Source organism: Eupeodes corollae, chromosome 1, assembly GCF_945859685.1.
Source record: "Eupeodes corollae chromosome 1, idEupCoro1.1, whole genome shotgun sequence".
NCBI lineage: Eukaryota > Metazoa > Arthropoda > Insecta > Diptera > Syrphidae > Eupeodes > Eupeodes corollae.
In genome coordinates, this window is record NC_079147.1 from 201,742,268 (window position 1) to 201,755,590 (window position 13,323).

The window sequence follows — 13,323 nt, forward strand, 5'->3', positions numbered from 1 at the left end:
GCCGGATATCAATAAAGCTTGCTTTCTTATGAAACTCACTCACAGGGAATAGCGAATAGCATCGCCATCTAGTTTCTAGAATATACAACTATTTAGTTTCTACAACTTTCGAGAACATTCAGCACACCGGAAGCGGAAGACGTGCCATTTTCTCATTTCAATTGAATTCAAAAATACACCTTTAGACCGCCTAAACGTTTATTTTTCCATGTAATTGTTCCTGTTGTCCTTTGAAGAAAAAACCCTTTACCTATGAAGCAATAAAACGTCATCATCCCTTTTATTGATTTTGCTTTTATTTTTCACCACATCTTTCTTGTCTTACAATTTTTCATTTGTTCATTTCATCTTAATTTGGGAACAGAAAATCATTCAAAACTTAAGTACGGTCAAAACTCAAACTAAAAAACGAAATAAAATTAAAAAAAAAAAAACATTCTCAATAGAATTTTTTTTGTAAAAATTCATTTAAAAAAATCTATGTATACAGTATATTTATTAATAATCAAAAATAGGTAGGCAGTATGTCTTGTATTCTTTTATTGATGTTCAAAGTTGTTTTTATTCTTATCTTTTTTTGTCAATAAATAAGTGTTTCCTTTTTTATTTTCGATTTTTATTTGTATTTTTCTTTTACGCAACGTGGACTTTACTTGATGAATATCACCAAAAAAGCCTCTCGTCAGTTTATTGTATATATTTTTACAGAATTCTTTTTATATGTATATTGATATAATAATTCATCTATTGAACTTTTCTTTTTAATTTGTTTTTCTTTTTTTGACACTTTTGCTTCTTTAGTTGTTAACATTTTGTCTGTTCTTGTTCTTTACTAACAAAGAGGTGTATGATTTTTTGTTTGTGTTCTGAGTAAAAAGGAAAAAAATAACCTTTTAAGAATGAGTTGCAAGTTTTATATACTTTTTTTTGTTGTCCTTATAAATAAATTATTACAATACTAAAATTTTACAAGGAATTCTTCAGGACTCGATATATTTTTTTCTTTTTTTTTTTAAACGAACAACACATTTTGATAATCCTTAAATGGAACAAAAAAGGTGGCAAAAGGGATTTTCTTTAAAAAAGGGTACATTTCCATATAAGTACATAGACATGTTGGCATTCATAACTCCTTTTGTTTTTGTTTTTAGTCATCTTATAATCATTTATTTATACTTTTATTTATCAAATTTCTTACAGGTAAGATCGGAAATAAACAATCGTTACTTTTTAACTATATAAATGTATGTAATGTTATCTTCTTTTACATGGGGCGCGTAGGAGGAATATCTTCTTTTTTTGTTATTTATATATATTTCCTGAGGAGCAGGAGTTAAGAGAAATGTTTTTATTTGTTTGTTTGTGTTTTTCTCCTCCTTTTGTTTGCTTTAGGAAATATACACTTTTTTATACATACATATATAATATTAAAAATCATACATATACATCATAATTAGAAAAAAAAACTTTCTTTCGTTTGTTTAAAAAAAAATATGTTTTGTTGTTTTTATATTAAAATTATTAAGTTTTGTGTTTTGTTTGTTTTGTGTTTTTTTTTGTTTAATTTTAATTTTAAGCCGCTACTTCAGTTGCATCTGAGCCATTGGTAACATCTTCTTTTGTTTCGTCCAATTTGGCTTTCTTTTCTGGTGTGGCGGCTGTTTCGTCTGATTTGGCATCGGCTTCAGAAGCGACTTTCCTCTTCACAGCCTCAGCGGGAGCATCTGTAAGAATTAAAATAACAATTCCATATAAAATCAATAATTAAAATTTGAATACTCTAAACATTATATTAAGACATGTTGCAGAGCACAAGAAAAAAGTATAAAATTATTAACAAGTTTTTTTGTTTAAATTAGTAGGTAGGTAGATAGGTACTAAAACCAACCTGTTGAGTCACCATTTGTCTCTTCTGCTTCGGCGTCGTCTTTCTTATCGCCGTTTTGCTCTTCGTCTGTTGAGGGCGTCGAATCTTCATCTTTAGCGTCAACAGCTGTGGCAGCGGCGTCAGTAGCATCAGCGGCGTCAGCAGCTTCTTTTGGTGCATCGCCATTTTCTTTTGCCACTTCCTCAGCAGCACCGTTTTCTGTGGCAGTCTTTTCAACCGATTCTACTTTCTTGGCAGCATCGACTTCTGCGACCTCCTTCTTCTCAACAACTGGGGTCTCTCTATAAATAAAAATAAAACAAAAGTTAAATCTTGTTATAGTGTGCTTCATGGTAATCATGATTAAATAGTAGGTCAGAGCTTGCTCTTATCATATTTTAAATATGACTGCGGCATGCAATCAAGCTCACGTTAGCAACAATACGAATATGTTTTGCTGTATGAAATCCCACAAACAAACATAAGGCAGGTAGGTAGGTATTTAAATTAAATCATTTCTGTTGACGAAAATAAAAAATTCTAGAAACTGGAAAAATTACCATCATTATACCCAACTAGTGGATTTTATTTGAACGAAAAACCGTTATTTTTTGCTACAAACTGGACAATCCCGGTATACCCATCAAACTTCTACTATTGTTATTCCGTTGGTATATGAAAAAATCTTTGACATTCCTGCTTGTGTGTTTAAAACATAATCTTTCTATTTCAATAGTGGTAAGTTACTTATTCTGTTGTTTTAAGAGTACATTTAACTTCAAGCCAGTTTCGGTCGAAATTAATAAGTTTAATGCCTGCACAAATTACAAGTACCAAAAAGGTATGTAATTATGTTTATGCAGCAAAAAAGTTAAGGTTAAGTAAAACACGCAATTATAATTTGTATGGGTAACTTAATAGGTATATTTTCTGTCTCTATTCAGGACTTTAGACGAGTCTCACTTGGCTATGAAACTTGAAAGATTGATAGCTCTTTTCAATACAATTTGAGAAAGTAACCATCAATCCACAATTAAATAACGAATTTTACCTTAGTAAGAAAGTAGTTGGAATCAAGCTTTAAATGAATACTATAACTTTAAACCAATTGTGTAGCTACCTATACCTATCCATATTCATATTCATAAGTTGAACAAAAAATTAGTTATACATTTTATTATAAATGCTAAATTCAATAAAATTTACTTCAATTGTTTTGGAAATTTAAGTTACAGTTGCAGGCGTTAATAATGTTTAAATAAATTATATAAATTATAATGTATAACAAACAGAAGTGATAATATTTTTGTTTGCACTAGCTACATATGTACATATATACACACCTACATCCTTATGTACCAACTTTATGTAAACTATATTAGATACCTATTCCAAGTTCAAACAAAATTTACAAGCTTGGTTCATGGGCTTAGAAAATTTGAAATTTAACGAATTTTTTAAAACAAAAAAACACCCAGCACAGAACTTCTCAGAAATTTCGATCTCATTTTACCCAAGAACCGGCCGGTAAATACCTATGAATGTAGTTAAAAAAAAAAAAGACTACATGCGCAGTATTTATCCAACCTCACGCTTTATCAAAAAAAAAAAAACTCCAAGCGGCAGTTAAAAACAACCTAATGGTTGTGCTTTTGTGTATCCATCTTCACAAAACGTTTTTTTCAGCTTGGTTGGTGCAAACAGACCTTGACGTTGACCGGTAACGACCTTTGCTTAAATTGTATCTTTTTTATTTCCATTCCATTATTTAACAAAAAAATTCTCTCATCCAAAAAGTTAACTCTTTTTTAGCAGAAGTACATTATACATGTAGAATAACAATTTCAGATAATGAATGTTAAACAAAAAAACAAAATCCATAAAAAGCGGCAAAAGAGAAGAGAGAAACAAGAAAAAAAATGTGTTTCTAAAGTTGGCATGAGAAGAACAAAATGGTAAGTCGAATTTCCATACGTAGATAAATTGTGAAAAGCTAGAAAATTGCCAGTACAGTGAAATATACAACACAGAAGAAACAGAAAGGTTACAATTTATGCTACCAAGTACAATATTTAACCATTAAGTCAAGTCTAAGTCGGTTTGGTTGTTATTTTCCTCACCGTTTTATTTTCGAAACCGCCAAGCAGGCAAACAGCATTCCAGAAAGCGTCTTTTCTATATACCAAACAATCAAGGTATATAAGGCTCACCAATACTATCTCACTCACACACACAATACATAGCCTCATTGCGCCACCGGCCTCCGCCTGGCCACCACCTGCCCTTTGCTTTTCCCACCCAGAAGCCGAGCCGCAGCCGTTAATAAATAAATACAACCAACACCATACACAAAATAGGTATAGAAAATTTGTTAAGGGAACAAGACGAATAACATATAAATTCTCCCTCACTCCTGCAAAGCTTCATTTAGCTGAAGTTAAAGCTCTCATACAAACGCAAACAACTCATTCTGCTATCCTTATTCCACTCAATGAAACTGTCTCCTTCTGCCAAGCGTCGATTTTTTTAAATTTTGTACAGCACAAGAAATTGCAACCGCAATTTTGTTCGTTTGCGTTTCGGTTTCATAGGTATACATTCGATTCGTCGTATATTCCTTCTTTCCTAACACTCGTTAGTTATTCGTTTCGTTGTCGCTCTGCTTCTTCTCGATCTTTCTCTTGCTATTGCTGCTATATTTCTTCTCTACCCAACAACCACCTTTTTTCATGTTATACATAAAATTTTCATCGTTTCATATTATCACCACCGTTTGCAAATATACATAAAAAAAACTTTTTGCAATAACTGTATTTTTTGGTGTTGAAATGATTCACTTATTTCGATTTCCAGAACGAAACAACGCAAATACATTTAAACTACATTATTTTTTAAACTGACGCCATATTGCCGCCAAAATAACGTGTACAGAGCTTTTTTGGAAAAAAAATGCCGGCGAGTCATTTTCTTTTCAGATTTGCTTAACTTTACTCACTTGTTTTCAACTGCAACATCGGCCATTGTGATAAGAGTTATTTTTATTTATTATTTGATTTGAAAAAGAAGAATTTGGATTTAATTTGTTTTTTTTTTTGTTAGTTTGTTGAGAAGAAACTTTCTCTAAATTTTCTTTTACAAATGAATAGATATATTTATAACCGTTAAGCACTTTGCACGAAATAGAACTGACACGTCTAAACTGCTTCACTGAGTAACGTCGAATGAGAAAGATTATTTGAAATTTAAAAATTGGTGAGAGTGTTCCGAAAATTATTTCGTGTCGTTCCCATGGACAAAATGCGTTTTTTGCTCTTCTCCGTCTCCGACACAAACACACGCAACAAAAAGTAAGCGTTTATTTTGAATATACGGGATCGTAGATATATAGAGTATATAAAGATTTTGCTTGGGGAAATTTTATTGTAGATTCATAGAAGATGTGGCTGGTGTAGTTTTTTTTCTGGACTGAATCCCTCTTCATTTTATATTACCTTTTTTTCCCCCTTTCCACCCGTCCCCTCTTCAACAACTAGCTCTATAATGAATTAAGGAAGTAAAAAGTAAATCGTTTTGTATGCACGCTGCTGCTAGTGATAAGACATATGTACAATTTTCAAGAAATGCGAGTATGACATATAAAATAGAACACAATCAATTTTGTTGAGGCTGTCGTTTCGACGTTCTGTTCATCTGTTGTTCTCGTTCCTTTTTTATTTTAAATGAATGACACAATCGTCAATCGTGGGACATGTGCGATCTTGCATCTTTTTCTTGTTGATTAGATTGGGAGAGAGTTTCAGCTGCATTTGTTTTCTTTTTTTATTACCGCTGCTGGTAAGATATTTTGCGTAGGTACCTTTTGATAGTTGGCCATTAGCTTTATACATTTCATAGGCCTATTAAGGTCTCAAGAAGATATCTCTAAGATAGCTAAACCCACGCGATTTAAAATGAAGTTATTAAAAACTGACCTTACTTACATTATGCTTGATTGGGATCTGCTTCTTCAGCACATTTTTTTTTCATGGGTATGAATTTGTTTATTTCAAGTTTTTAATTCGGATCGTGTCTGCACAATGTCAAAGTTCATGTGAAAACCTACCTATTAGGTAAAGTTTGACAGATTAGTTTATTACCTAGGTTATTCCTACCCTATTAATAAGATTTGGAAATATCAATATTAATAGGATCGAAAAAGAAAGAGAATTATGTGCGTTCCCACCTAGACCTACTGCAAGATAAAAATACTAAACGTCAAAATATGTGGCCTCAATAGACGAGACGGCCTTCACATAAAATTTTTTGGGCCGACTTATTCTGCCGTTTTATCACAATGAACCTAACTCCCGCTAGCTTGATAATTGAGATTTAGGATAGTGATTAAAGTGAAGTAATGACATTTCCAGAGGAGTCGCCTCCAATGTAAACATGGACATTCAAAAACAGTTATGGCCAAAATAATGTGGCCATTTTCTGCTTTCGAGTTTAACTATTTTTTACTAAAGTAAATCATACAATACTACTACTATTGTATACTACTCGTAGGTATATTGACTGTTAATATTTTGACAAAATATTAAGCTAAGCTAGGGACTGAACTAGTTGGAGAAGTTTGTTGGATGAGGCCCTACTTCATACAGGACTTAAATAAATAAGTAATCAATCAAATGTTGAAGTTTTCTTTAAATATGCATGACACACACACTGCATTAAAAAATAGTTAGCTTGAAGTCGTTTAAGCACTACTTAGAAGCATAGGTCAAAAAGGGACCTATATTTTGCAGAATTTTAGGTAGATACTTTGATGTCACAAAAATGTTCGAAATGTGAGATGAAGCCACTTTAACAAGCATACTTGAAAGTTTGCAACTTTAAGATGGCTTCCTTAATGTTATGTGTAACAAAAAGACTGTGGAGAATCTTCACTGAAATGTGGTGCTCATCTCCTCGAGAAAATCTTAAGATATTTTGCCCTACACAAATGTTAAAAATGCTATTACCAAATATCTATTTTTATTTCTATTAATTTGGCCAAAGCTATTTGATGACTATTTCAAATTTTGTTCGATTTCATCAGATGTATCCTTTCATGCTGACACTCGAACAGCAATTTTTAATAGATAGAGTTTCAATTTTGACAACTTGTGCTACCTACGTACTGCATGTAGAATCTCCATAAGTTTTCAGCGACAAAGAAAAAGTTTAGAGTGAACAAATTCGAATAGAAATGCTTTAAGAAAATTATAATGCCGGTTTCTGTTAGTTCATTGCTGTTGCCACTGAAAGTCTTACTAGGTTAAAACAGATAGAGATATCCTAGATTAAGTGCAACAATTATAAATATGCCTCTTCCCAAAAATCATGCCCACTTAGGTATAAAAGAGATACATACATAATATTATACATATTATGTATGCCATGCTCAACCGGTAAGCTTCAAAATACAACATATTAACTATTAACCTTTAACATTTACTATGGGCAAAGAGATCTGAATCAATATTTATAAGTACCAACGTACATTAAATATATACATAACTAAAGATAGATAGGTATTATCTTTTTGATCAGTCGATTGCCCACATTTCTATTATCTAAATGTTTATACAAAAGGGTACTGAAGTCGTTAACAATACCTTTTTAAAACAGCAACCGGTGTGTTTGTCGTCTACCTATAAACTTAAAATTGTTCCAAGCATACCTATCTTATTTTATATATACATACATATGTAGGTACATATGTATCAACTTATATTACCACTTACCTACCTTTATTCCTGCTTTATGCCGTTTTTTAAAACTATAGATAAGCATTTTTCATCTCATGATTGTTCTTATTTTTACTTCATGAATTGTAGATCTAGTTAGATCGACTAAAATTATACGAGTAAGATAGCACTAAATTAATAAGAATTAATTGACGAACCACTGTCTACTCCGTTATTTAATTGAATATTTAATTAAGAAATTCTGTAGATACACACACACGGGATACAAAAAAAAAGATGATGCATCAATAAACATTAATTTTAAGACAGATTTTGACCATCAATATCAAAGTTTTTGGAGTAGAGTAGGGTACCTATGTAATTTTTATAGGTAGACATCGAGCGGCTATGCACATCTTTGCTTTTATTTTTGTGCGTCATCTCCCATTTCTTACGCCATTTTATCCGTTTCGATTTGGCTTGAAATAAATTGGAACATTTACATTGCATGGCATAGTACAAACCTACATACATACCTACGGACCTATAACTGCAATTTGCACAGAAATAGATATACAAATTTGAATTCTATTTTTAATGCATTTAAGTCAAGTAGATACATATGTACGTAGGTATTGATATAGGAAGATTTATATATCTTTGAACATGATTGAAATTTTATATTTATAAATTGGTAATTTTTGTTAAGTAGGTTATATACATATATGTACATCAATGTCATATTTAAAACGTAAAAATATATTGTATAAGTTGAGTTGAAATCTTAAAAAGCGGATTTGACGTACGTTGTTTATACAGTTGGGTTCCAATTTGGCGTCACATCTGTTAAAATCTTATTAACGTTATTTGAAAATAACTAAACTTATACGTAAATCTTCTAAAAAATGCTTAAAACGATATTATTGGTTTTTTTCGAAACGAGATTTACGGCATATCTAGTTTTAAATAGGATTTGAATTTAAAGTTGTTCAAAAATTCATTTGTTTAACAGTACAATAATTAATATTTATCTACATATTTCCCTAAACATTTGATTTCTTGATTGACATAAAAGTCAAATTTGAGAAAAAAAAACTCAAAAATCGAAACTCCCTCGGAACTTGGTTCGCCGAAAAATTGAGTAAGATCAATAACAAGTCTGTTGAATTTCTTAAGACTTACATATTTTTTTATTTATTTACATGCATACATACAATAACGGGTTATTCATTTTGTGTTTCAAAAGTATAGGCCTCGAATTCGACATTTGTCAAACTATGTATTAAACCAATTATATTGTCTAGTTGAAAGTCTGATTGCTCAACTATTGCACAAGGCATACAAATTGTTAAACCTACTTCAAAAATGGTGATTCTATCACAGCCACATAACGTGCTTTAAAAGGATTAAGGATTTATGGTCCAAGTAAGCAAGCAATTGGAAAAATTATGAAGAAATTTGGATTGGTTACAGATATTGTAAGGCCTGTGCATCATTAGGACTGTCTTACGGACATTAAAGCGTATTTTGCATTTGGATCTACAACTACATCCATATAAAGTCCAGCTCACACAACAACCAGCCAAGCCAGGTGACCATTCACAACCTCTTAGATATGTCGAATGGGTGCTTGAACAACTGGCGGTGAACGCCGATTTTTGGAACACAATTTTCCTGAGCGACGAAGTACATTTTTCACTCGATAGGTAAGATTATAAACAAAATACGACATTTGGGGCTCTGAATAATCTCAAGTACTTGAAGGGAGGCTATTACAACCAAAAAACGAAGTATTAATTGGACCTTACTTCTTCAAAAACGACGATGGACCGACTGTCACCAACAATTCGAAGCGTTATGTAACCGACTTTTTTTCCTGCTATTAAAGAATACGTCTTGGAGAGTTTGAGGTTTCAAGAATGCATTGCAACATTTATTTATTGTAGGAGACAATTCCTTTCCGCGTAATTACTCGTCACGACGATATCAACTAGACCGTGTTTATTTAGATAAACCTTCAACTCTTGAGCACTTGAAAGACAACATTCGTCAAGTTAGGGCTGAGACAATAGCGCCCAATATGTGTCAAAAAGTGGTCGAAAATTACCTCAAAAAATCGATGCTTGCAACAATTCGCGTTGTAGTCCTTTAAATAATGAAGTGTTTCATAAATGTCAACGTTCAATCTTTATACTATTTACGTTTACTTTTGAAACCGCAAAATAGATCGATAGAAAGGTGAAACCATGCCTTTAAAAATGATATTATAGGTATACAAAATAATAGGTTTCATAGACTTGAAAAACTTTAACAAATATGAACAGAATTTGAACCAATAAAATTAAAATTTACAAAATTTGAATCCTAGATCCGGCCACGCGCATTTTTTAGAAATAGGTTGCTAGGTTGCTCTTCCTACATATGTACATATCCGACAGCGGCTGTTATGTATCTACCTATAGGTGCATAGGAATGTATATCATGGTTTTCATTAGAAGAGGAGACAAATCTTCATTCTTCTGTTTAGGTACATACATACATACATAGGTACCCGTTGCTTCGATGAAAAAGAAACCTAAATTTCTTCTCCCATGTCCCATACCACCTTTAAAGTTGCAATTATTATGAATTTCACAGCAAAATAGAACACATTTCAGCTTTTTTCCCAACAATAACTCCAGCATTTTCAACGTGTGTTGAATTAAACTGGGTATAGGTACTTATCACAAACATTCTGGATTTGTTTCAAAATAGTTTGCATTTTGATTGTTTGTACCTATTCCCTTTTTCTCTTCCTTATCGATTATATTCCTACGTGGATTTCGATTAACTTTATGTTGTTGCCGACAGTGGTGCCGTTAATTAACCCCAACTTCCTAAAATTTACTGCTATAGGTAGGTACTCATAGTAAAAATAAGTAACAAGGTCTTATTACTCAAATTAATTAAGCCTTGTTTCACTTTGTCAAAGACCAATTTGACCAACTTCTTAGAACTGGCCTTATTTTGTTTTTTAAAGTGTAGTAGGTAAGCCAGTTTTTGATACATATTAACCGGAACTTATGCTGATGTTGATGGCAGCGCACGTACATATGTACATACATATGCAAGTGCCAATGATTCAAACGCACTTCAAACATTGCTCCACCGAAAACGCATAAATCCGTAAATCCTGCGCTTTGAATGCCACCCCTTCTACCCACAATCCGACCCCCTAATATTTCGATAATCGCAATTTAAAGTTGACAAATTCGCGCTGGACACCCTTTGCCTAATTACCCACGTATGTTAAACTAAAACTAGGTACCTATAAGTACTTACCTTGTCTACCTATAACATCACAAGCATCGTGGATTCATTTCGTATTCGTACGGCTGCGATTAAATACAAAATTATATGGGTTTTATATAAATAGCTATGTGTCACATTTGGCGATAAAAAGCCTCGTGAAGACGTGAATAGTCATAGGAATAGGAATAGGATCGATGAAGAGACACAAGTGAAGAGACGAAGAGAGTCAGGGTGATGCAAGACAAGAGGTTTAAATCAAACACTAGTTGGAGAAGGACCGAGTTCTATGAATATATATAAATACATATATATATATATACGTACATATATACTTATGTACATAGCTACATTTTTGTTTGCTTTGTACAAAGCCGGTGTCAGTTGAATATAATTCGTGGAAGAATGAAGCATAGTGTTTCATTTCAAAGAAATTCCATTGTGTTTCATATATTTTCCCGCCACTTCACCTCTGCAAATAAATGTTTCGGTAGACTGTCTCGGTACAGCTTCGGTACAAAATGAATTTTATTTTCTACGAGAAACACAACAACGGCATTGCTATGAGATTTTTCTAGTTTACATTATTGCCAGGCCAAATTTTGTTTAGACACTATTTTTTTTATATTTAAGATAAGTACTTAATTGATTTGAATTGAAACACAAGTTTTGGTTGTAAGAAAATTTCACTAAACAAATAATACAAACATTTTTAAGAGTTTTTATAAAAAACTTTAAATGTTGAAAGTTGACTTCTGCAGATATGTACCTACCTGCTTGAATAAAAAAATGAAATTCAGTTCTTAGCTTAAACTATGCACCATTTTCAACTTGCGCCCATATTTTTGAATTTCTCCAAAACTAGTTTCATGTCAAAACTGTGTTATATAGAAGTAAAGGGGTTATGAGTTTTAAGAAATTTGGTTTCTATTTCAATCAAATGCAAATACCTAATCTTTGAAAAAATAATAACAATTTTGTTCGAATTAAGATAAAAAACTCGAACCCATTTTAAGAATAGATTTGCCAACTAACTTCGAAGAAACTTAATATGGGCCTTAGTTACAATCATTTTGTTGAGTTTCTTCAAAACTAGTTACTTGCAAAAGTTTATTTTGTTGAATTAAAACCAGTTGCTAAGAACGTAAGTTGCCGGATGGAAACCAAATTTGTGGAAACCTTATGTCAGAAACACAAACACGCTTCAGATTTGGCTTCGTCTGCGTTACGACGGGCCTGGTTTGAGATTGCTTTGAATGATTTCTAATACTACATTTTTAAAATGACACTCACGAAACTCACGTGAGGTCACAGCTTCATTGTGATAGCATTCATTGAAATCCTCTGGCTGAACTCGTAAACGACAAGCTAAGCCGAAGCTGAAGCGTGTTTGTGTTTCTGCCATAAGGTTTTCACAAATTTGGTTTTCATCCGGCAACTTTTGCAAGTAAGTACTCGAGGATTGGAAACATTTTACTTTTTAGTAAATTTTGTCAATTTAAAACTTGACAGATTTGCCACGAGAAATAAAAGAAAGTTGACAAATTCAACAAAATATAAAAAGCTTGATTTTGTTTCCGTCCATGAGATTTGAAAAAGCAAAGTAAAAACTAGTTTGAGTGCTTGTGATTTTGTATGTTTTCATTATTTTTATCATTAAAATAATATCTAAATCTAAATTTGTTACTTGTTAATTTTGAATTAATTCTATAACAGCAATAACTTTTACATATTTTTTATTTCATTAAAATTATAAAATAGGTAGCAAATAATACAAAAATACATAATATTTTTGAATTGATAGATAACTTTAACGTACGAAAATGTTTTAGAAGGCCATGTATTGGTACATTTACCTAGATGTCAATGAAGATTTTCTTTACATACCCATAAATTAATATAATTTGTAAAAACTAAGTTTTGAAGAAACTCAATATTATGATATGTATGAACATTTTTGAAAAAAAAAATAATTTGTCGATTTAAACGTCGCCTGCAGGCAATATTCTATAATGCAAAACTTTTTAGTTCACTGGATTCACAAATATTTGAAGCTCAAGTAATCAAAAAAATTATTATATTTAAGTTATTGGTGTGCCTTATAGATTACGCCAAAGTTGAAGATTTTTTATGATGATATTTTTTTTTATTTTGTTTCTTAACTTTGAATGTAAAAACTAGAAAAAGGGCTTCGAAACACTTTTCGTTTTTGTTTATAATCATTTACAAATCATTTATAATTCTACTTCCAAAGAGAAGAGCTAGCCTGCACAATTGAGTATAACTTGATTTGGCGTCAATACTTCGCTACCAAAAGAGCTCATCGAACAAATTGTAAAAATTTTGATATGTCACCGAAATACATTATGTACCTACTCTTGAATACTGGAAAAAACAAAAAAAATACCTTAAAATTAAAAAAAAATACTTTTTTCCCACTTCTTCATTCGAATTGGTCCT

The 13,323-nt window shown here is 31.8% G+C and overlaps 1 protein-coding gene across 1 annotated transcript; it reads right to left on the reverse strand.

The window, feature by feature from the left end:
- Nucleotides 1–274: 274 nt before the first annotated feature.
- LOC129939018 (germ cell nuclear acidic protein) lies at nucleotides 275–5,094 on the reverse strand. Its single transcript, XM_056046875.1, has 3 exons — nucleotides 4,863–5,094; nucleotides 1,889–2,169; nucleotides 275–1,724 (listed from the first exon to the last, which is right to left on the reverse strand). The coding sequence occupies exons 1-3, from the start codon at nucleotides 4,886–4,888 to the stop codon at nucleotides 1,573–1,575; spliced, it is 459 nt and encodes a 152-aa protein (XP_055902850.1). The 5' UTR covers nucleotides 4,889–5,094; the 3' UTR covers nucleotides 275–1,572.
- Between the last annotated feature and the right edge of the window lie 8,229 nt (nucleotides 5,095–13,323).